Genomic DNA, 26,050 nt, shown 5'->3' with positions numbered 1-26,050 from the left:
ATGTCTTATCTTCACAAAACCTAGCCATGCTCCCATTACCTCTACAAAATCCTTAACCACTTCAGTTAAAAAAGGGTATCTTATTTGACACATCATATGATGCCTTGTATTTTTAATTATTGGGAACAGTTTCCATCTTCCCCTCTCTTATTTGAGGGCCAAGACCATTCTATATTCTCACAATGCCATACAAAAAGCTTGTATTTAATGATTGTTTAGTGATGTTCCCTAGAAGTCTACGAAGCTCATATACTTACTGGAATGTGGAATTTGTGGTTATATGAACCACGTTTCAGTATTTTTTTTTAAAAAAAACCCTCTTTGGACAACAGGTTTCAATAAGAAAAATATATAGGCAATTTAACATTTATAGAAAAGATATATTTTTAAATAATTTGTCTAATAATATTAAACTAATAATAATTTCAAAACAGAGATCGTGACAGGGAGAAGTAGAACTGAGTTCAAATTATGACTTTGCCAGATTTTACTTCTGTCCTTGGATATATAGAGAGCATATAATCGCTCTTAGCTCTAGTTTGTTTTTTGATTGCTAAAACTAGAAATTTTTGTTTGCTTTTTTGAGCTGCTTTCACAATAAGTAGTATAAATATTTCTGATAAAACACTTTGAAGAAATAAAGCTAGTAACAGGGCAAAGTAAGATTTCCATGCATTAGCACAGAGCTGTATCTGGAAAACAATGAAGATTATTAGACTAGATATATTATTAGAAAAAAATATATAAGAACCTTCACTAATGTCATATCTCATTACCGTAGAATTTTCTCTTTGGAAGATGCACCATTGCTCGGGGGTATCATTGAATATGGGTAAAACTATGGCTTCTGCTCCACACAGCATTGTCAGCCTCAACTCTGGCTGCTTTTACAAAAACATTGTTCTCTATCACTTTTCATAAACCTGTTTAAAATACTGCATATAAATGGCTTTAAAGAATGAAGTTGCACCTGAAGTCTATCTACTCCTTGTCACTGAGCCTGGTCTGCATTTTCTTACCCCAGACACAGAAACATAAAATAACAAGCCAACTGTATTAAAGTGTTGTTAATTTTGTGAAAATACTGACTTTGGTTTTTCATTTCAGCTGCCTCACAGAAAAGAAGCTGTTATTCTTGCTAACAGCCTAAGTATGTGTGAGTGTCCCAGAATTGAATTTCTACAGCAGAAGTACAAGGATGAGAAGAAAAACTCCTTTGAACATGAGCTCTTTAGACATGGTAATATGAATATACATTATTTCTGAACTTTAAGTTCTAAGTCTTCAAATTCATTATTTTCATAACATTTTTGATGCTTGGTTTTATCAACCTGGGAGGTTTTCTGAAACCCATTTTATTTAGTATTTACCAGTAGTATTACATGACTTTCTGATTTAGTACTTTAGTCTAGGTTGTTAACAAATATTACTGAGTGATTACTATATGTCAGCATTAATAGGATGAGAATCATTTGCTACTGATATTTAATGCAATTTATATAATATATATTTTTCATAGTCTGCTTTTGTTCATTGTGTCCTAAAATAGATAAATTATATATATACATCCATATATACACACATGCATACATCGATATACTTACTACACACACCCCCACACACAACCCAGATTCATAGGAAATAGCGAGAGTACTTAGCCCATTTATGCAATAATGATAATATGGAGCACTCAGGAAAGCAGGCCTTATTTGTCTTCAGTTATCAAGTACTTTTCACAGTCTGCTTTTGTTCATTGTGTCCTAAAATAAATGAATTTTATTTAGAAAACCTGGTTATAAATCCAAAACTGGCTAAAGACCTATTGCTTTATAAGTTGCCTTTTGAAAGATAAACCTTTAATATTTAATTTATTCAGTCATTAGTACTTTTGCATCCTGAATATATAAAAACAAAAGTGTATAACCCAGTGTGTAGGACACTTCTATAAGAGGTTCCCTTGTACCTCCAGATTGGGGAAAAGACCAGCTCATCATGTGCTCTCTCGCCCCACCCTCCACCGCCGTTCCTTCTTCAGTTCCACAAGCATTCATTGAATGCCTACTGTGTGTTAGGCACTTGGTAGGTGACAGGGATAGTCAATGCAAACTAGACAGTTTCTCCTTTACACTGCTTACAAACATTGATGATTATGTAAATAAATTTAAATCGACAATTATCATAAGTGCTACAAAGATGAAGTATTCATGTGTAATACCAAAGAATATATAATAAAGAGAATTGATCAGGTCAGGGAGTAAGGGACACCTATTCTTGGGTCTCAGCTATCTATCTGCTGAAAACTGAGTAGTCAGAAATTTGGTTAACTTATTTATATGATTGATATCCTAGGTTCCAGACCATAGTTCTACTAAGATGATCTATGTGTGTTTTGCAGTCTTTCATTTAGTTAAAAATCAGAAACTTAAGCAGATTATTGAATCTAGGAGTTCTCTTTGAAAAAACCATTACTTCTTTTTTCTCATTTCTCTCCATTCTCATCCTAAAAAACACCTGTAGTATTTTTTTATATCCTTCTGGAATAGGTTTTTCAAAGCAGTTACTGTATTTTACTGTGTATGATGTGCTCTTTTTTCCCAAATTTTTGAGGGAAAAATAAGGATGTGCATTATACATGGATATAATGGTTACATACAATGGGTATAATAATCCCATGTAGAACATGCACAAAAACCATTGGTGAGCATTATACACAGTAAAATACAGTAGTTTCTACCAATTAATATTTTATAACTTATACAGATAAGTTTAAAAAACTCATCTGAATGTTTTATGCATAGTAATTAGAAGTTAGTCTATAAGATTCAGTGACTCCTGGAGATCCTCAGGATTTAGTGAATCTCAAGGTCCTAAAAGACCTGAAGGGAAAAGCAATGTTCATCCCCTCAGCAGACATTTACTGAGTGCCTCCTGTGCTCTAAGCCAGGTGCTAGATGCTAATGACACAGAGATGAATTTTTACAACAGTGACCAATAAGATCAACAGGTTTCTTAAATTACTTAATGAAAAACATTGCTAAATTAGTGGATTCTTTCCTTCTTTTTCTGTAAAGCTTTGCTTGATATAATCATAAGGACCCCCTTTTACTACCATTTCATTTATTCAACAAGCATTAAGCTCCTATTTTGGGTCAATGTGTTATGTGCTATCCAGTGGCAAAAAGATAGCCAAGATCTCTGCCTTTACAGAACATACAGTCAAGTCTGTGGCCAATAGGGCAGTGATATTGGAAAATTACTAACATGAATTATTGTTAAACATGATTTGTTTTTTCTACTTAGGCATCCTCCTCATTACAAAGGTTTTCCTTGGCCAGAGTGTTCAGGCTCGTGAACAGGAATCCATCAGTCAAGCCAACTATCCAATGGTTAATTCAGTGTTCATTCCTCGAAAATATTTGCTAAGTATGTCTTCCATGAAGAGAAATATGCTTTCATCTTTCTGAATACAAAATGTTTGTATTTAATATATATGCTTCCAATTTAACCTGCACTTAAAGTAATTTGTAAACTTTTCTCCAAGAATGTTCCTAGCTACTAAGGAGCTTCCATTTATCTATCTCCTACTTCAGTGTCATTTATATGTGCATGTAGATATTTTATTTTGTAAAATTTTACATTTTACACACATATAATCTATATGTATTTCAAAAGATAAAAGCCCACCCATTTTTTAACAACAAAGGTTTTAGAGTAATCTGTCAAAACTGTGTGTGCCTATTCATTCAATGAATTAAACAAAGCAAAGATCTGCCCCAGCCACAAAAAAAAACTATGTGGTCATATATTGAATAGAAAAGTGAAAAAGTATGAAAAGGGACATTATATGAATAAAATTAAACTTTACTAGTCTATGTAGCAAAAGGGTGGCTAGTAAATATTTATAGAATTAACAAACTGTCTAGTGGGTGTGGAAAGATATTAAGAAAAAAACCCACTACCATAATAGTTGGAGCTTACTGAATTTGTTGTTTATTACTCTATGTAAGAATTAAAAAGAGTATATCATGTTTCATTTTAAAGAGTGTTTGTTTTGCCTGTTTTTGTTTTTTATTTTACTCTAGATTCTATAGTGGGACAAAGAAACTGTGATTGCAGCTTTCGGCAGTTCAAGTGGTTTGTCTTTGATCATGACCTTGTTTTGCCTGAATACATCGTTGAATTTGAGTACATTACAGTGGTATGAATGTATTTTTAAAACTAGAATTCCTTGAATGAGAACAGAAAGTTAATTTGAAGTCTAATAATGTTGATTCTATTTTACATATGTATATATACTTTAAAAGCAAATCATTGTGACACCTAAATATTTTAATTATGCAAATATATTACATGTGTAATATATGGCTGTAGTCTCACTGGGAAAGATTCCAACGAAACTGAAGAATATAGAATAAAAATGAAAATCTGTTTTCACTTCAACCCCGATGCCACTTCCTTCCATGAAAGCATCCACTGTTAACAGCTTTGTTAGGTTTGCTTTTGAACTTTTTCTGTGAATTTACATATATAAAAATACATACTTTTTTTGCATACATACATTTTACATATATAAAAATACAATACATAAAAATACATTTTACACTGTGGAATCAAGTTCTCAGTATTCCATGATGATTTTAGCCTTTAACAATATATTTTGGACATATTTTCACTTCAGTACATGTTGTTGTATACTTCATTCTTTTGGTAGCTGCATACTATTCAGTTATACTCTATTCTGACTTCCCTGTTGATGAAACATACAGGTTGTTTTCAGTTTTATTGCTATTTAAAACAACATTTCAGTGAACAACATTGTAGATGCATCTTTATACAGGTATGGAAGTTTATTTGCAGCATAGATTTGTAGAAGAATTTGTATAGTCAAAGAGTATATGCATTTTCCTTTTTTCATGTCTAATTTTTATTCTGGAATGTAAAGCTCTTTTTAATTATAGTTGACATACAATATTATATTATTTTCAAGTGTAGAACATTGAGATTTCACATTTATACACTGTACAAAGTGATCACCACAGAAAGTTCTCTATCCATCTATCACTGTACAAAGTTATTGTGATATTATTGACTGTATTCATTATGCTGTACTTTATATCCCTGTGACTTATTTATAAGTTCATATCTCTTAATACCCAATCCCCTTCATCTTTTTGCCCATACCCCTACCACTCAACCCTCTGCTTCAATGTTGATAGGTTTTGCCAGCACTCTTCACAAAGGTTTTACCATTTTACAAATTTCCAACAATGTATGACAGTGTTTGTTTCTTTGCATCTTTCCAATAAAAAATATCATCAATCTTTTTTTCTCATTCTGATGGGCAAAAAAAGGATATTTTATTCTTTCATATGTTATGGATTATTTATAGTTTTATGAATCATCTTGTATATCCTTTGACCATTTTTTATTGGATTCTATTGTCTTTTATACTGATTGGAAAAATTCTTATGCCCCTTCTGGATATTAATCCTTTATCATGTCTATATGTTGCAAATATTTTCTGTCACTTGTCTTTTGTTTGTAGCAAAAAACTTATTTGTCATTTTAATTTGTAATTTCCATGTTAATTTTTAAGAAGTCATTATTTTTCTTCTCCAGCTTGGATTCTAAATTTTATGTCTTGTTTCAGAAGGCTTATATAAATATTCTACTTTATTTTCTTCCAAATCTTACATAGGTGGTACTAAAACTTTTAGTTTTTTGTTACATCTAGAAATTGTTTTATATGGTGTGAGGTTGGTAGGGTGATCAAATAAATTTTTTCTTAAAAATGAATAGCTCCTTGACAAGTATCATCTTTTTTGCTCTACTTTAAAATGCCATCTTTATTGTTAAAATTATTTTCATACATAAGGGTTCTATTTATAGATCTTTCTATTCTGTTCCTTTGATCTCTGTGTCTAGTCTTGGACCCTTACCACATTGTTTTGGTTGTTACAACCTTGATGATATGTTTTGATAAGTGGTAGGGAAAATTCCCTTGCCCTGCCCCAACTTGTTTAAAAAATAAAATTCTCGGCTATTCTTTCTTTTTCTTTTTCTTCTTCTTTCTCTTCCTCTTCTTCCTCCTTCCTTCTCCCCTTCCTCCTCCTTTAAGCAAGCTCTTTAGGATTCGTTGCAGCACTGATTTGGTGTTAACAACCTTCTTTAGCTTTTTCTTGTCTGGGAAGCTCTTTATTTCTCCTTCAATTTTAAATGATAGCCTTCCTTGGTAAAGTATCCTTGGTTGTACATCCTTGCTTTTCAATACCTTGAATATTTTATGCCAATCACTTCAGGCCTGAAATGTGTCTGTTGAGAAATCATATGGCAGTCTAACTGGAACTCCCTTGTAGGTAATTACCTGCTTTTCTATTGCAGCTTTTAGGATTCCCTTCTTGTCTTTAAGCTTTGCCATTTTAATTATGATGTGTCTTGGTGTGGGCTTCTTTTGGTTCATCTTGTTTGGGCCTCTCTGCACTTCCTGGGCTTGTGTGTGTATTTCCTTCACCAGACTGGAGATGTTTTCAGTCATTATTTCCTCAAATAAGTTCTTTATCCCTTGCTTGCTCTCTTCTCCTCCTGGTATTCCTATGATGTGGATGTTGTTACCTATCATGTTATCCCAAAAGTTTCTTAAGCTCTCCTCATTTTTTAAAATTCTTTTTTCTTTTTGCTGCTCTGCTTGGATGTTTTTCCTACTTTGTTTTCCAAATTGTTGATTTGACCGTCTGCTTCATCTAACCTACTGTTTTTATTCCTTCCAGTGTTTTGTTTATTTCAGATATTGCATTCTTTGTTTCTGACTTATCCTTCTGTATTGTTTCTACGTGTTGTTGTTGTTGTTTCTTTTTTCATGCTGGTGAGGATCCTTATAATCATTACTCTAAACTCTATATCTGATTAATTGCTTGCCTCCATTTCATTTAGTTCTTCTGAAGAATTCTCCTGTTCTTTAGTTGGGGCGTGTTTCTTTGTTTTCCCATTTTGGCTGCTTCTTTGTATTTGTTTCTAGGTAGATATGCAAATACTCTGGTGCAGACCTATGTCAGATACTGCCTACCTATATTAAGTGCTGCATGTGACTGGCTCTGGGCAATTTGTTTGGAGCTATCAGTGATCCAGAGCATGTGGCTGCTTCTGCTGGGCCTGGATGTGTGCAGAAAAAAACCAAGCTGCTCACCAAGCCTGGCTTTTACCAGCACCAGGCCCAGAAGAGAGTCAGCTATAGTCTCAGAGCTCCCAGAGATCTGCCTCTGCCTACAGGCTTTCTGTGGGGTTAATCAGCAAGTGTCTTCCAGCTGTACTCCTTAGCAGCAGAACTTAAGCTCCACAGGTGGGGCAGAGTAATTCCTGTGGGCAAGGCTCTTGCTTCCCTTCAGGCTGATGCCACTCAGAATGGAGAGTCCTATTTTATTCTATATTAGATGCTTTATTCCCCCAGGTTTTAAAAAATTCTCTTATGGGACATTTTATTTTTTTCTAGAGCCATTTCTATTTGATCAAGAGCCTGAGATATATGGCTCTTGCAGCATGGAGAATGACTCAGGACAGGGATCCTGGTGGCTCTTCTTCAGTTTTCTCCCCAGAGCCACCAACCCCAGTCTCTCCTTACATGGCTCTAGTCTGCTCTGCCCTCCCTCTACCTGAGGCCAGGGTATGTGGTTGCAAATGAGATTTTGTGCATAGGCCCTCTAAGACGCTCTCTGTGTCTCTAGTCTCCCTGGTGGACAGAAACCCTGCTGCTTTTCACAGCCAGATGTTATTTGGGTTCCTTTTCCAGTTCTGGTGCTCAAGGGTGTGGAGCCAAGCTTGCGGTTTGGACCTCACACTTCTCAGGAGGACCCCCGCCACCCCAGCTGCTGAAATATCCCTACAGAACTTCAGCTGCAACCCTTTGGAGCCCAGCTAGCCCTCTCACGCCTCCACACTCCCTACCAGTCTTGTTGTGGTGAAGAGTTTTCTTCCATTTGTCCTTGGTTATAAAGCTTCTCTCCAGCTAGTGTTCAGTTGGTAATTCAGGGTGATTTTTCTTTAATTTAGCTGTAATTCCTGTCTAGTCCTAAGAGGAGGTCAATGTAGCTTCCACTTACTCTTCTGCCATCTTAACTTTGAGCTATTCTTGAGCATTTTCTTTTCTGAATAAATTTAGAATCAGTTTAAGTTCTATTTTAAAATCCTATTAGGAGTTGTTTGAGATTATATTGAATTTAAACTTAATTTAGGGCAAAATGAATACTTTGCAATATTGGGCCTCTCATCCAGAACATGATAAGTCCTTCCATTTCCTCAAGTCCTCTCTTACAGTTTACTTTACAGAGATCTTAATTATTGTTAAGTATAGTTCTAGGCATTTATATTTTATATTGTTATTATGAGGGGGATTGTATTAGTCATGTATGCTTTCAGCAAAAGACCCAGAAACACAAGCAAGTGGTAAATAGAAAAACTTAAACAATAAGTGGAGCAGTGGGTTATTCCCGACTGCTGTGACTGTTCAGTGATGTCAGTGAAGACATTAGCACTATCATCGTTCAGCTTGCCATTTCATGAGCTCTTCTGATCCGAAGATTCAGTTCTTTGTATACTTCAGGGAAGCTTTCTTCTCTCAATTCCTTGATTACTTCTTCTTTTCTATTTTCTGTCAGGCCTTCTGGAACCTTTATTAATTAAATATTGGACATTCTGACTTATCTTCCATATCTTGTCTTTTTTTTTCACATTTTGCATCTCTATTTTTAAAATTCTATGTACTGGATGATTTCCTCAATATTAGCTTCCATGTTGCTAATATGATCTGCTACCATATCCATTTGGTTTTTCAAAGCATTTATTGAATATTTTTATTTCATTGATTGTCCTTATTTTTACTTTGAAGTGTTTACCCTATTTTATTCTATATTAGATGCTTTATTCCCCCAGGTTTTAAAAAATTCTCTTATGGGACATTTTCTTTTTTTTCTAGAGCCATTTCTATTTGATCATGTTGTTTTTGCTTATCCACATGTAATTATTACCATAATTACCTAATTACCTGATTACTTTATTACCTGGAGCACCCTCCTGCTATTTTACTTGTTTGCTCTGAATACCAAGTTTCTCCGGATCTGTTCTTCAAAGTGATTATCTCCTGCATATGCTTTGGCTAGAGCTCACATTTTTGCTCCTATTTCTCTGTCAGTTCAGTCCCTTCTGATTTATGTCTCACAATTTCTAGTCTTTTGTTGGTGCCCTCTCCACTGTTATAAAATATTTTAAAATTATTTTTTCCCATTTTTAAGGAATATTTAGGGAGAGAGGATGAATATACCTATTCTTAGCCCATAATTTTAATCTACTCTCATAGATTTCCTAATGTGATTCTGAACATCATAGGTGTTACTATATAATTAAAAAAATGATCTTTTCTACATAGCCTATTTCTTTTTCAAAATGATAACTAGAGCAACCAAATTTTCAATATTCTTAATAAATTTTTTAGGTCAAGCCTCACTCTTTATTTTCTTCATTGAACAATGTTATTCTAGAAGAAAGCAAAAATAAATCAGAAGGATCAGTATTGTCCCAGGAATTGAAATTCGATGATGAGGCTATAAAAATGGACCCCAGGATCAAGCCCAGACCAAAACTTAGTAATTTGGATGATAAAATGATACTTTCCCTTGCCAAGACTAGCATATTCAGTCACATTGTGGTAAGTATTACGATGAATAAATTTAGAAACAAGAACCTTGAATGTGGAATCAGAATCTATCATATGAAAGCTAAAGATATTAAACCGCCTATTTGATGATGCCAGGCATCATGCTGTCAAATTTAAAAGTATCCAACTCTTTCCTTTTATATTGACTAGGTCTGTGCTCTCTGGTTGCAATATAATATGAACTATATATGTAATTTTAAATTTTGAATTAGCCACATTAAAAAGTTTTTCAAAATTAAAAGGCAAGATTAATTTTAATAATGAATTTTAGTTAATCCAACATACCCAAAATATTATCATTTCAACGTGCAATTGATATTAAGATTCATTAACCAGATAGTTTAATAATAAAACTTTGAATTCTGGAGTATGGTTTACATTTACAGCACCTCCCAATTCAGACTAGCCACACTTCAAGTGCTTTATAGTTACATGTGACTAGTGGCCACCGTAGAGAACAGTGTCAGTGTAGAGGTAGCTAGTTTGCAAGGGATTTTATTCCTGAATAGCAAATAAATTCTCCTTAAATGATTAGGATGAAGACAAGTTTCAAATCAGTTTCCAGAATTAATCAACATAGAATATGGGAGCGTTAGCTTTACAAAATTTTTCAACAGAATTAGAGTTAACTTACTGAAATGACTTACTTTACATTCTTCTGCCTCTCTTCGACATTCTGTCTTACTACTTCAGCACCCTCACTCAGCCTTTATTCTTTAGTCCAGTTCCTTCACACAGTTTCCTGCAGCGAAGGGATATCCTTGCCATCCTCTCTCTCTCATGGTGAGTCCTGGCTAATACCCAAAAATCTCTAGAGCCTACATTATTCACTGACTAGCCTGAGAAATCGATCTGTCTGAATAAATATTTCAACCATATATATAACTATTTTCCTAAAAGAATTTTATGCCAATTAATGAGAAACATAGACCAAGCAGAAACTCAGATTAATCAAGAACCAGATCTAAGGATGCTATTATAAGCTGTACCTTCTAAAATCATACATTAGATTTTTTTTATTGGCTCTATCTTAATGTTACTTAAATAACGATGGTGTAGAATAGAATCTGTCTTATTTTTTTATTTTATATTTTATTTTACCTCAGAGTCTGAATCTCCATGGAAACAGCTTGAGTAAATTGAGAGATCTCTCCAAGTTAACAGGACTTCGAAAACTTAATATCAGCTTTAATGAATTTACTTGTTTAGATGATGTATACCACTTGGTAAGAACAATTCTTTGAAAATTAAGTAAAACAGAATTATTAATTTAATGGATAAATGATTTTTGTAATTATGAACTCATATACACCATATTCAAGATTATACAGCCCAGATAAAGAACAAAAGCACCATACACTATGCTATGTTACTTTCTCTAAAATAACTCATAGATTTCAATTCCATTTGCAAACCAAATATACACCTGTGGTCATATCTGATTTCTAGCTATGTTAAAATAAGTTTGTTAAAACTATCCCAACAAGTTTAAAAACTATTGTTTTTAAAATATCCTTTGTAAAGTGTCATTTCCATTTTATTCTGCTCTTACTACTTCACATATAGACATGCTCATATACACATCACTATGGATCTTGTCTGGCTTTTTCATTCCTTGCTATAATATATGTCACATAACAAAAATAATGACATATGCGTTTCCAGAACTCCAGTCCAGCAGGCCCAGTTCCCATGGTCATTGACACTCTTCTCCAAAGTACATCATCATTCTCAGCGCTTACACTCTACCGCCTTGCAATATTGAAGCCTTTGTGCTGCTGTTTCCACCACTTTTGTGTGAGCTGTTACTTTGTTTACTGATCTTAGGTTTCAGTATTAAACCCCCTTCCTTGTTTCTTTTGCAAAGACATCATCCTTTTTATTTATTTGTTTTTAAATTGATTTATTGGGGTGACATTGGTTCACAAAACCATACAGGTTTCAAGTGTACAACTTAACAAAACATCATCTACACGCTGCATCCTGCTCCCATTACCCAAAGCAAAGTCTCTTTCTGTCCCCATTATCCCTCCCTTTGCCCACCTCCTCCTACCCCACCCCCTCTCCCTGAGGCTATCACCACACTGTTTTCTATGTCTATGTTTTATTTACATACACACATATGCATGCGCGTGTGCACGCACACACACACACACACACACACACACACACATATATGTAGTTTTTCTCTTAATCCCTTGATTTTCTTTCATCCAGCCCCTCAAAAGCCAAAGTCCTTTTTAACAGAATCCCTAATGGCCTGGGATTGGTATGCAGCTGAATAAAAAAAGGTAGTTTAATAGAAGTCCCAGGACTATATGTAAATTGTTGGATTTTAACTTATTTTTTTTTGACATTTACTAGGAGTTCAAAAAGTTATGACAGTCATCATAATTTTTCTTAAGCACAAATTTAAAGAGTAAACTCTTAAATCGTTCAAGGCACTTATATAGCAAGTAAGCTTAGCCAGCTTCCCAGCATGTATTTTGCAATGTGTTTTTGTGGTTCTTAAATAGAAAAATTTCTCTTATCATCATAGTCTCACAACCTACTTATTGGTTAAATACTACCATGGTCAATTCATAGAGAACTAGACAATTTTTAATGCCCAAGTACCATTTTCAAATTTTAGGATTCTCAAAGGTGGCTAGATATAGACTTCTCAAACCTCAAGTATCTGCTGTATAAACATGTTTCTAAAAATGACTATATGAATGTTAGGGGTTGCGGCTGGTGGTCCAGGGGGCTCTTACTCCTAGGACTCCATGTGGGCAAGCCCCAACAAGAGGAAGAGAGGCCCTCAGCTGCTGGGAGTCCTTGCCCAAAATTGATCCTCCCACACACTGAGAATCTCCTGACCTCCACAGTTTCCATCCCAGACGCCTGGAAAAGGGGAGGGGCTTAGGGAGCCCTACCTTGTCATGCACCATCAATACCGTTCACTGTACCCAGCCAAAAAAAGTACTCGTGTATTTTTCACCTTTCTTCTGAACCGTAAAACACAGATACAGAAAACTATAAACTACAAATGTGGTTTAGTCAATTATTATAAAGTGAACATGCTTGTGACCAGCACCCAGGTTAAGAAATAGAACTTTGCTACCTGTAGTATAAGCCTCTTCTATATGTCCCATTTCTTTCTTTTTTTAAAAGATTTTATTTATTTATTTTTAGAGAGAAGGGAAGAGAAGGAGAAAGAGGGAGATAAACATTGGTGTATGAGAGAAACAGCAATCAGTTGCCTTTTGTACACCCCAACCAGGGACCAAACCATAACCCAGGCATGTCCCCTGACCTGGAATGGAACCAGCGACCTTTCACTCTGCAGGATGATGTCCATCCAATTGAGCCACACCAGTCAGGGCATATATGTCCCATTTCTTTAAGAAACCATTATTCTGACTTCTATAGTAATACATTCCCAGCATTTTCCCCCATAATCCATTACCCAAATGTGCATCCCTAGCACAATAGTTTGATTTTGCCATTTTAAAAAATGTACTATGTTTTTTTAATCTTTACCTGAGGACATTTTTTCATTGCTTTTAGAGAGAGACGAAGTAGAGGGGAGGTAAGAGAGAGGGAGAAATATCGGTGTGAGGGAGAAACATCAATTGGTTGCCTTCTTGTACACACCCCAACTGGGGATTGAACCCACAACCTGTGTATGTGCCCTGACCAAGAATCAAACCCAAGACCTTTCGGTCTGTGGGTGGACACTCCAACCAACTGAGCCACACCAGCCAGGGCTATACTGTATCTTTTAAATATCTCCTAATTTTATAGGTTTCCCTTCTACCCACTTCCACTCCCCATAGTTTATCTATAGAAATACTGGATCTTCCAACCCAAAGAGTTTTCCACAGTCTGGATCCTACTAATTTGCTCACTTACGGTGGAAATCTACATGCTCTCCACCCTCCATATTTTTTGAAAATTAGGAACTGGATCCAGAGATTGACAACTCAGGCAAGACTTTAGGAGGCACATAATGTCTGGTGGTCTTACTTTTCTGATGCCAGCAGCCATTATTAATGCTTACATCCACTAATTCATTGTGGATTACAAAATGACAATTTTCTTACCCTATCATTTCTTTTTCATTTATTAGTTGTAATAGTTTTGCATAGAGACATTTCCCCTTATCTATTTTTTGGTAACCAAGTGGTACCATTCACATCAAAAATGCGTAATAGTTGCTTATTTGCATTTACCAATTTTAAAGATGATAAATGGTTTCCTTATAATTTCCCAAAGATGAGCCATTCGTTTTTATTTGTTTTAATATCATTAGGAATGCAGGGACTTATACATATTTGATAAGATTCTATCCATTGCAGTTATTATCACAACTGAAATTCATATTATCTCATCCTTAGCAAGTAGGAGCCTCTTAAAGTTAGCTCCTTCTCACACAATGCTAGTGATCTGTGATAGCTTCTTTACCACCTGGTATGAAAGATGCTCTACACACTTTTTTATGCATTTTCTATTGCAATGTGGGATCATCCATTTCTTCAGGGAAACCTGGTTTCTTTAGAGAGAAGTGGATTTTTCAAAACCACTGTCTGGGTTGGTCATTGTTTCTAGGTCTTTCCACTAGACCAGAACTAGTTGCAGGAAAGAGGTGTGTTGGTGTGTTTTATTTATATATAACCAAAACTAACCTCATAAATGTACATTGATACTTGCAATTTAGATCCGAGACTGCAAATCTTTTAGCTTAACTCTTCTCATTATTTAAATCTGTATCTTCTTTCTCCCACATCAAGAATCTTAATTCTCATGGACAAAAAGTGATAGAATGTTAATAATTACTCATATGTTTTATCCCCTATTACACACAAGTAATCTCAGAATGAAAGCACTAATACTCTCATCAATATGATTACTGGAAAGATACTTAAAATTTTTTATGTATGTCCTTTCCTTCTTAAAAATTAAGTAAAATCATCATATTATATCTACTTTATCAGAGCATATAGCCTTACATTCTGCAACTCTCCCTTTTGGTTCATTGGTAACTGTACATTTAACTCATCACTAGTCCTTAGGTATGTATGTCTCCAGACATTTTGATAGTCTGAAAAATATTCTAGTATAGTTTCCTCAGGAAGGGCTTATAGAAACAATATCCCTTCAGTTGCTGCATGTTGATAATAGTTTATCTATGTCCTTTATGCTTAAAAGGCTTTTTTTTAGATATAAAGTCCTGGGCTTACAATTTCTTGAGCTTCTTAAATGTTATTTCATTTTCTTCTGGCATAAAGTGTTGCTATAGAAAAGTCTGAAGAAAATGTGTAATTGATATCATTTTAAAGAATGTTCTAAGGTTATGTGCTTAATACATTTTACTGACCAATATCTTTTATCTCAAGAAATTATGATGATAGTAAATGATAGTTTTTTAATGCTTATTCATGAGAATAAAAAGTCAATGACAGTATTTGGTTTCCAAATTTTTTTAGATTTTAATGACCTGTACATTCAACTTCTGAACCTGAACCACTATAATAATGGTATTCCAACAATATGAACTATGCATTCATTATATAGCAGTGATTAATTCTATGCTGAATCCAAACAATTGTTTAAATTAAGATGTAAATAAGTTCATTCATTCTCAATCTGTAATAATATGTAATAATATTTTTATCTTAAAAATATGTTGCAAAATACCTTCTTGAACTTATCTTTATCTCTGTCTTGTTCTATGTCTAAGTTAGTGTGCAACAAATACAAATAACAAAGTCTTAAATACATCTTACAAATAAGTAAGATGAAGCTCTGAATAGATAAATAGCCAGAGAAGAAGCACAATAAACAAAAAAGAAAAGAAAAGAAAAAGAAATTTGAAAATGGCTGATATAAACAAATGGAAAGATATCTGACTTCACTGGTAATAAACAATATAAATTAAAATGAAGCAGGTGGATTGCTGGGTATTTAAAAAAATGGGCATTCTCATACTCTACTGTTGGAAGAAAAAAAATGGCACAAACTTCATTGAAAACTAGCAATATTTATCAAGAGTCTTAACAATACAGAAATCCTTAAAACCAGTAATCCCATTTCTAAAAATCCTTTCTGAAAAAATATCAGCATCTCAGTTAAAGTATCATGATCATGGTCATTAGTTGCAATGTTGGCAAGCATTAGAAGCCAAATAAAAGGTATCCATAGAAAAATGTTTAAAATAATCATAATAATTTACATATTAGAATATTATGCAATCACTAAAAATCTTTGAAGAACACTTAATAATATGTGAACATATTAAGAGGATACAAAATTCTATGTAATACAATTATGTTTTATACAAGAAAAATATATGTGCATATAATAAAAAACAATGTTTTCAGTCATTCTTCCTGAATGATCAAATTACGTTTTCTCTTTTTTCTTTGTATCTATTTAATGTATTTCCCAAAATTCCAACAGAGAATATGTTACTTTAATGATTTTTTAAAATTATTATTAAAAACCATGCACTTTTGAAAAAGAAAATCATAGAATAGGTTTAGTTTCTACCTGTGAAGATGAACCTTTTGTAACCAGGCTGTGAGGTTAATAGTATAAATCAAAAGCCTAATATTAAGTGTAATTCCTTGTTTGATGGGGACAAATTATCTTCCCAGTTTCTCTTTGCCTTCTTTTCTCTGAAAACAAACAGTGTCACTCTATGTTATAAAGTTGAAGTGAGAAGACAGAATGACTAAAATAAGATACCTGTAGCTCTTTAGGAGAACATATACGTTGATACCATGACTGCAGTATAACTACTGTTTAGGTTTTCTGTGAGGATTACCAAAAAGCATGTAGAATACTTACAGAATCACAGAGAAAAGAACTATGTAAACACAAACCACAGTCCTTACAGCATCACTTCTGTTTGTCTGTATTGCAGTATAACCTTGAATATTTGGATGCAAGCCATAACCATGTGATAACCCTTGAGGGGTTTAGAGGTCTGATGAAACTGAAGCACTTAGACTTGAGCTGGAACCAACTGAAAAAATCTGGTGATGAAATAAATATGTTATGCAAACACACCACAAACCTTCTCACTCTTGATATTCGACATAATCCATGGCAAAAGGTATGCACCCAACATGTTATTAAAAAGCAAACAATTATTTTTATTTTAAAACCTTTTCCTCACTGCTATTCAATGATAGCTTAAAAGAGGCAAATTATCTTTGTTGTATTTGAATTTCTTTAAGTACTTCATAAGTTGAATTTAATATAGTGATCAAAGGAATCAAATATTATAAGAAAAGGCTATAATTTCATGTTGGACTTTTTTGTATTCTCTAATCATTTGAGAGGATTATGGCTTTAAGAATGTTAGATGTCAGTGCCATTTCCAAAACTTCAGAGAGTTTATATAGCTCAGTGTGCTAGAACTCTTTTGTAATGAGGCAAAGGAACCAAAAATAATAGAATAGAAGTGAAAGAAATGTACTGTTAAGTGGGAAACAAACTTGTCATATCACCTGATATGTTCTACTATAGAAGAAAATGTGAACATTTTTTTGTCATCATACTAAGAAATTTTGGTATTCAATGATTACATTTAAGGATATCTCCAAAGTATTGAAAACAATCCCTAGGTTTATAATTTTAAGAATCCTCTCTTCCTTGTTTTCCAAAAATGTATATAAGACTGTAGTCAACATTTTAAAAAGGGACGAAAACATGATTGGTTCTATTTGATTGGCCATATTACTGTTTATATATTATTTCTTCCATTTTGCTCCATAAAATTGAAGGATATTTTTCTTTTGCCAAAGCAGATCTCCTGAATGATCACAGTGCAGTTATCTCCCTGTTGCCAAATTAAATGTCAAGGGCTGAAGACCTGTATTGAATCCTACCCAGGGCTGACTAGCTGACTGCTGATAAGGAGGAGCTGCATTTGTTCTATGAACACTTCCCCCTGCATTTGTTCTATGAACACGTCACTTTTCAACAGCTTATGGGATTCTCTGCCCTTCATAAGAGGAGAGCAATTCACCTCCACATAGAATAGATTAACTCATAAATATAATTTAATTCCAACTATTATGTAAAGAATTAAGTTAAGCCTTTATTTTTAGATATATAATAAAATAACAGATGCATAATTTTGAGTTATATAGAAAGGAATGAAGAAGCACTTCTTTCCATGCCTTGACATACGTAATATTTTGTAAAAATTAACTTCTTGATATTTTTCCCAAGCCAGCCACATTAAGGCTGAGTGTTATTGGCAGATTAAAGACCCTTACTCAGTTAGATGGACTCCTAATTTCTGAAGAGGAAGCAACAGCAGCTATGAAATTTATTAGCGGGACAAAGATTACTCAGGTTAGATTTTATTATTTAATATTTCTTGTGCTATTTAGAATATACAAATAATATTTTCCATATTCTTGTTTTGTTATTAATGTTTTATATTCTCTTAGCATGCTAATAAAAATCAATTAATGTATTACAATCACATCACTTGAATTTTTTCTTTTTAAATGTATCCCATTTAACTTTCTATAAATAAGGTAAGCTTAGAGGCCATGAGAAATCATTTAGTGAATTATATACTTAGCATTGATATTATACATGTGTGGTTGAAAAAAATAAAGCCTATGAACTTGGGGAGGAGAAAGGCCTGTATTTCTCAGATTAAGAATGCTATATTTTGGCCAAAGTAGCTTCAACATCCTAAATATCTCTAGTCCAGTTTTCTAGCTATTTACTTCTTGTGAGGTATTTAAATATTAGTTCCTTAAACAAGGTAATGTTTAATTTTGGGTCTATTCAAAAATGGAGGAAAGAAATTTTTCGTTAGTTAAAAATACAATTGACTCCTTAAGAAGAGTTGAGGATTAACCCTACCAGAAATCAAAACATACTAAAATCCTTTAAGACATTGTGGAATTGGCACAAGGTTAGATGAACAGACCAAAAGAACCAAATCTTAAGACCCAGTGTTGACCCACACGCACGTGGAAACTTGATAAATAACAGAGCTGCCTTTACAAATCAGGGAGGCCAGTCAATAAAAGATACTGGGATAAACACATTAAGAACTTCACTGTAGAAGGAAAACCCAAAATTTTTTAGAAGAAAATATCGGAGATTATCATTATGACCTTGAATTAAGGAAGAATTTATTATACAAGAAACAAAGAGCATAAACTATAAGAGATTAGATTCATCTACATTAAAATTAATACATCTGTGCCTCAAAGGGCACACCATGAAGAAACTGAAAAGACAAGCTATGTACTGGGAAAAGAAATTTACAACACACCCAACTAACAACAGATATTCTTTACCTGTCCAGAATATCAGGAAAAAGACAACTCATCAAACAGAAAAATGGGTAAAAGATTTAAACAGACACTTCACTGAGGAGGAAATCAGAACAGCCAAACAACTTAAGAAAACACACTCCACCACATTAGTATTCAAGAAAATGAACCTTAAAATTACAATCACCTACCAATTTAGAGCCACCAATTAGCAAAACTATTAAAGCCTGACAATATCAAGTTTTAACAAAGATCTGAAGTAATGGTTACAATTGATACAACCACTTTGGAAAAACAATTTGTCATTATCTAGTAAAACTGAATATATACATACCTTACAATCAAGCAAGTTGTACATACTTTAAGCGGGGGTGCCTGACCTGCAGCCTGTGGACCACAGGTGGCTCAGGATGGCTATGAATGCAGCCCAACACAAAAATCGTTAATTTACTTGAAACATTATGAAATTTGTATGTGTGTGATTACGTGTCACAATGTATATAATGTGTGGCCCAAGACAACTCTTCTTCCAGTATGGCCCAGAGATGCCAAAAGGTTGGACACCCCTGCAAGAAACTTTTACTGTGGGCACCAGGAGTCAGTCACAATAATACTCATGGCAGGAATGTTTATAATAGTAAAAACACTGAAACCAGCCCCAGTGTTCATTAACGAGAGAGTTGATAGGAAATACTATATAGCATGGCATATGAATGATCTATAGCTACATGCATCAGCATAGATGAATTTCATGAATATAATATTGCACAAAAAAGCAGTCATAGAAGACTTCATATATATTATCAATTTGCATAAAGTTCAAATATATGCAGACTAGATGATATATTGTTTATGGACACAAACAAAGGTCAATAAAGCAAGCAAATGGTACACAGAAAATGTGAGATCATTTGATCACTTCTTAGGGGATCAACTGATTCAAGTGAGTGATGGCTTCTGAGAAAAAAGAGGGAAAGGATTAGGATTTGTAGCAGGAATATTCTAGCTCTCATACTGGTTTCATAGCTGGATTACATGGAGATTTGTACTACAGTATTCCTTTCACAGTTTTATAAATATGATTTTGTAATGGTTAAATATCTTCTAAAACAAAAATATAGTGAAATATATAATTTAAGATTTATCTAGACATTGAAAATATTTTAAGGCAGAGATAACATTGTATTTAAAAATTATTCATTGGGCCTCCTACCTAGGAAACAGTACTTTTAACTATATATAAATGAACTTCTATATGCCATTTACTTTTTTCATCATGTTTTTTTTCTTTATTTTATTAGTCATCTCTCTTACAGCACTCTAGCACTAACGAGGAGAAACCCCGGATACTTAGTATGTGGCCTTCTGCCAAAATTCTGACACAGATTTCAAAGTTAGGACCACATTCACATCTGAATGGAAACTGGTACTCGAAGGTAAAGACTAAATCTATTAAACCCAATAAAAAAGCTTAATTTCAATTAATTTTTAGTCAGCTTTGTTCTGTGTATCATAAAAAGGACACAGGCAAGGGGGAGGAAATTGGAAAAGCCTAATTAAAATTAAATAGGTCAAATTGTGTATAGTCATGGGGGCTAGACCTTGATGGTAGTCACCACAGAATTGAAGATTTAGCAGAAAAGTAGACTACAAGATCAAAGAGTAGATTCTGGTAATATGTCAAAATAAGCAAGCAGACTTTAAAGCTCAGAGTCAAAAGTCAACCCAAAAGTTTGGGTGGCAAGGTAAAGGGATCAAGAATCCTGGCAAAGGAATAGGGAACTAGTCAGAATCCAGCCAAGGATAAAGGAAAAGGTCCAGGAACGCCAGCAGCCTCTTGCTGCATAAAGCACCATTATATCTATTGCTGAAGATAGAAACTGGGTTAAGAGAAGATGAACCTTGAAAATGGAAGATATTAGAGGCATTGTTTTTATTATGGGATATATACAGATATTTAGCTGTGATGCTCATCCAGTGACAGCCTTGGCTGACCACACAGAGACTTCTGGAATTAGAATGGCCCTTTAAATTTGTCCCAAGTTGGACTGAGATGGCCAGGCCTACATATCCCTCCATCATTGGATGCGGGCCAACCTGGGAAGGAGTGTGACCTTGGGCAAGGCAGCTCTCTGCAGCTGAGGCTGCCTTTGAAGGGACCAACTGCTGCAAGTTCTCTGCCAACAGCATTCCCAGCAGCTGGGACCAGTCCTTCACTGCCCTGGGAATCTGACTAGCACAGCACAATGTCCATGTACCATGTAAGTTCCTTTCGCAGTTACAATCTTGTCAAATTTTACTTTTTTCTAACCTAAGGACCCCATAAAATCTTTATTGTGAAGGAATTCCTTTGATGTCACCATATTTGAATTTTTTCACTAATCTTTTTATCTTATGACATTAAATTTATTAATGAGATTCTGAAGTAACATATAATGTTAATTTTTCTACAGATAACTGCCTTAAATTTAGATGGGCAACATCTCTTTGAAATCACAAATATAGAAAAATTGGAAAATTTGAAATGGGCGTCATTCAACAACAATAATCTCACTAAAATGGAAGGCTTAGAATCCTGTGTTAATTTAGAAGAACTCACATTAGATGGAAACTGCATCTCAAAGATAGAAGGTAAGGCATTTGAGAAATTAAAAGTTTTAGAATATGAATGTCTAATTGAGGAGAGCAAAAAAAAAAAAATAACACTGAGGATACAATTTTTGAAGATGAAAATCTCTACAGAAATTCCAAAAAAGTTTGGAGCAGGGTATTCTCAACACCTATTAGTGCGATCAGTGACGACCTGCTGAATGTAATGGGCCCAGCTAGCGGACTTGCACCTTCTCCGCCTCACCGCTCCTCCTCTCTCTGCCAGTGTTTACCATCTATTACCAAACCTAGCACATTACAAACTAGGCCATAATTAATATTTGTAGAGTTGAAAAAAAAATGAATGAATGAATGAGGTGCACTTTAAAAGGATAAAACAACCCCGCTCATTTTTTTAAAATATGGAATTAAGGTTACATTTTGAAATTTGAAGACTTTAACAAAAATGAAAATTCTATTCACAAGGGACTGAAAGTCAAATGTACTATATAATCTTTTATATGGACCCACATTCAAGTACAATTAAGCAGCTTTACTAATGTTTGAGTACATGCACACACATACACAGAAACATATGTACTTAACTGGATATGGAATATTTATGGATGTGCATTTTAGCAACAGGGTTGCCCTTGGCAAGAACAGAAGATGAGAATTTGAAATATGGCTAGAAAAGAGACTCAATTTATACTTTACTCACTTTTAAATTGTTGGATTATTTTTAGCATGTGTGTGTACTACCTTTTTCATAAAATAGAAAATTGTATTTAAAAAATGACATATGCAAAAAACAAATATTAAATATCTTTTAAAACAGTATTATAACATTTGTGACATATTATTTTAATGGCTGTTAACAATATATTTCTAAAACCATCTTGAGCATAAGAATCCCTTAGGATACTTATTGAATATACAGATTCACAGGCCCCTATGTAGATTTCAGTTGAGTAAACCTGAGGGTAGCTCAGGCATTTGTATTGAAAACCATCACTAGTCTTCCATTTCCATGCAATAGGGGTCTTAGTTTTGCTATGTGTATACAATTGAGAGCACTATTTCCTTTTTATCTCCTTCCATAACCCTGTTGAAGGGAAGAATCCTACAGCCTATACCCACCTTCCCTATATCCACTTTTCAGAGAAGATAGCCACACCACTAAACTTCAACAGATATTGCTATTGGTCTTCTTTTTTCCAGACATAGATAGGTTTAATATCCATTTAAGAATTTCTGCTTTGATAGTTTTATCCTAACATGGCCTAGGTCAATTTACTTTCAGCATTGCATAGCCCTGTGATAGAAGCTGGTGTGAAAGGAGAGTGGATCAAATTTATTGAGGACCAATTATTTGCCAAAAGCTATAACTGATGCTTTTCAAATGCCATTCCATTTAATTCCATAACCCCTTATAAGTAGATTTCAGTATGTCTGTTTTACAGAGGAAAATGAGGCTTAGAGGTTATATCATTTAACATATTTACCTATGGTCCCAAATCCAGTAGTGATACATTTAAAACCAACTCTGACTCCAAAGTTCTTATCTTTCAACTGCACCTTCCTACCTACAGTTATAAAGTGCCTATACTAGGTAATGTATACAGGAGTTAGATTGTGGTGACGGGTGGCCTTTTTTAAAGTTCTTAGAGTGCTTTTAATCATATAAATGTATACTTAACCTAATTGGTTCTTTTTAATTCAAGTGATGTCACAATGAGGAATACTTTCCAGAGTATTGTACTCCAGTTCCTTACTTTTGTTTTAAAATGGGGGATGGTGGTTATTTTTAGCTTGGTGTTAGTGTGATGGTGAAAATCTTAATTATATCACCTGAAGGTTATTTGAAAGCAGTATTTAGTATTTCCTACATAATACTTTCCCTTAACACCTATTAAGAATGAATCTACTTAGTAATAAAAAGAATTGATATTTAATATATTACCTGGGACTTTATATACATTATATCCTTAAATAAAAGGAAAAACAATGATGGTTAATATATATTATAGAATCTGTAAAGCCACTTGAATTTAGAAAAAGACAAACAGTAAAATGACCACAGTTATTTTTTAAAAATTAACCTTTCAGTGCTGTCTAAATCTTTTCTGGAATTTGCTTACTTTTCTAGGCATTTCTAAACTAACTAAATTAACCCGCCTCAGCATAAATAATAATCTTCTCACTGGTTTGGAAAAGCATACTTTTGATAACATGATTCACCTTCACTCCCTTTCTCTTGAGAACAACAGAATCACTTCGTTGAGTGGTTTACAAAAAGCTGTCACTCTAATCGAATTATACATAAGCAATAACTATGTTGCTCTCAATCAGGAGATCTACAATTTAAAGGTAACTAACTGGGGTAATGTTTTTGTTTTTTAAAAAATAGTTGTTATTTCTTTGTGCAATGAAAGTAATGAATGTTTGCTGTACAGGATTTGGGAAATATAGATGAAAAATATAAAGAAGAAAATAAAAAAACAAGAATAACAGGTTTATTAAAATGTATTTGCATTCAATTTATATATACACACAAACATATGTATGTGTAACTATAATGTCCCCAGGTTGATAACCTCCACAGGTAAATTATTTTAGTACTCAAATAAAATAACCCAAGCCCCAGTCCTCCTAACTAGTGCCTTCCTCGATGTTTCTAAGGATTCCCCAAGCTGGATGGGGAGTAATATTCTTTAACATTTCCTGTTCTCAGAGCAATTCTTGATTATCTTTCACTTATCTACTAGTTCTTACTGGTGGCTCCATCTTTCTGGTCAACTTTGCCCAATGTTGCTCTCTTTAATCTTCCCAAAGAAACCTCTAATTCAAGCTACTATATAACAGGCTTTATTGAAAGTTTGAATAAAATGGAAGTTCACTAAAGCACAGAATAAGACTTCCACTTCAAATGTAATGTGTGACTTAATTGTTTCTAAAGTTTGATGGCCATTTTCTACCACTGGAACGCTCATCGTGATGCCATTCCTTTTGCTTATAACATATTTCTAGGACTTTATCTCCTCCTAATAAAAACATAAGTCCACTTTCCATCTTTCTGGAAGTTCATCTTTCTCCCCATCCTACTCCAGTAAACTACTTCTAAAACTTAATCAACAATAAACTTTGCTGATTAACAACAAAGGCAGAGACAGCCTAATCAACAATAGCAGTAATGAAATAAACTATTTCACATTATGATGTAGAATAGTTTTATTTCTTCTTATCTCAACCTCTCCCAGCCATATCTACTCAGGACCCTTCCTTCACAACAAGGGCACAGCATGTCTTGTCTGTTAAGAAAGCACATTTTCCCTTAAGCTGAATTCTCCTACACTCAGAAGGTAGAAGCACTTCGGTTTTATCCCTCATCAGATTTGTTTTGGATTCTTGTTATACCTATATAAACATATACATACTGTTCAATAGGCCCTTATTGCATAAACAAAGTATATTGCTTTAAACTTAGCTAAGTTCCTTCCAAGTCTTTGCCACTAACAGATGAGACATTTAGCACCAACATCCTAAAAAAGCATTGTGATCATATAACATAGACCACTGAAACATAGTACAAAATTAGACCTTAATTGTCTGAAATGTTAACGCTTGCACTAAAGAGTACACTTAAAAGCACTCAGCTCACTCTGAAATGTCAGGATAATTCAAATATTAAAATTCAAGGATGGCTAAACTCTTAAGGGAAAAAATTTTGCTACACACACACACACACATACACGTTTATATATCACTTTAAATGTATGTATTTTTATTACCCAGAGTTTATGCAACTTGGTCATTCTGGACGTGTATGGAAACATTATTGTATGGAATCAAGAAAACTACCGGTTGTTTGTAATATTTCATCTTCCAATACTGAAAGCTTTGGATGGAATCTCAATTGTAAGTTGTTTTATGACTTGGAATTTGGTCCCTATGGAATACATGCACATTTACATAGCCATAAGCCATAATCATTTTTAACAGTGCTTTATTACTAGTATGATATCCACCGTTCTGTGCTTATTAATATCTAGCACATTTAGTCCTGGGTTTTAAAAATTCTTTTATTTGCCCTGGCCAGTGTGACTCAGTTGGTTAGGAATTGTCCTGCAAACTGAAAGGTCACAGGTTCAATTCCTGGTCAGGGCACATACCTGGGTAACAGATTCATTCCCCAGTCAGGAGTATACAGAAGGCAGCCAATCAATGTTTCTCTCTCATATCAGTGTTTCTCTCCCTCTCCTTCTCCCTCCTTTCTCCTCTCTCTAAAATAAAAAAAAAATTTAAATAAAAATTTTTGATCTGGCCACTTCTTAATCATCTAATTTGAGGTGTCAGGGGAAAGAAGATGCTACCTACATTTCCACCCACTAATTCAATGCTTAAAAAATAAAAAGCACACTTTTATGGGACAGGATAGAAAAAAACTCATCTGGAGTTCTATTAT

The 26,050-nt window shown here is 34.0% G+C and overlaps 1 protein-coding gene across 1 annotated transcript in view; it reads left to right on the top strand.

Annotated features, from left to right (window-relative positions):
- LRRC9 (leucine rich repeat containing 9) overlaps positions 1 to 26,050 on the top strand; it is an 88,316-nt gene that overhangs the window by 28,010 nt on the left and 34,256 nt on the right. The window contains exons 12-22 of the mRNA XM_054567034.1: positions 1,108 to 1,240; positions 3,301 to 3,423; positions 4,083 to 4,198; positions 9,482 to 9,694; positions 10,810 to 10,929; positions 16,611 to 16,802; positions 17,927 to 18,052; positions 20,298 to 20,432; positions 21,450 to 21,627; positions 23,735 to 23,955; positions 25,381 to 25,503. Coding sequence (XP_054423009.1) covers positions 1,108 to 1,240; positions 3,301 to 3,423; positions 4,083 to 4,198; positions 9,482 to 9,694; positions 10,810 to 10,929; positions 16,611 to 16,802; positions 17,927 to 18,052; positions 20,298 to 20,432; positions 21,450 to 21,627; positions 23,735 to 23,955; positions 25,381 to 25,503 — 1,680 coding nt within the window. The remainder of the gene's footprint in view (positions 1 to 1,107; positions 1,241 to 3,300; positions 3,424 to 4,082; positions 4,199 to 9,481; positions 9,695 to 10,809; positions 10,930 to 16,610; positions 16,803 to 17,926; positions 18,053 to 20,297; positions 20,433 to 21,449; positions 21,628 to 23,734; positions 23,956 to 25,380; positions 25,504 to 26,050) is intronic.

Source organism: Pteronotus mesoamericanus, unplaced genomic scaffold (genome assembly GCF_021234165.1).
Source record: "Pteronotus mesoamericanus isolate MK-2021 breed Mesoamerican mustached bat unplaced genomic scaffold, CSHL_Meso_final contig_182, whole genome shotgun sequence".
NCBI lineage: Eukaryota > Metazoa > Chordata > Mammalia > Chiroptera > Mormoopidae > Pteronotus > Pteronotus mesoamericanus.
This window is presented reverse-complemented; position numbering and strand designations above follow the sequence as displayed.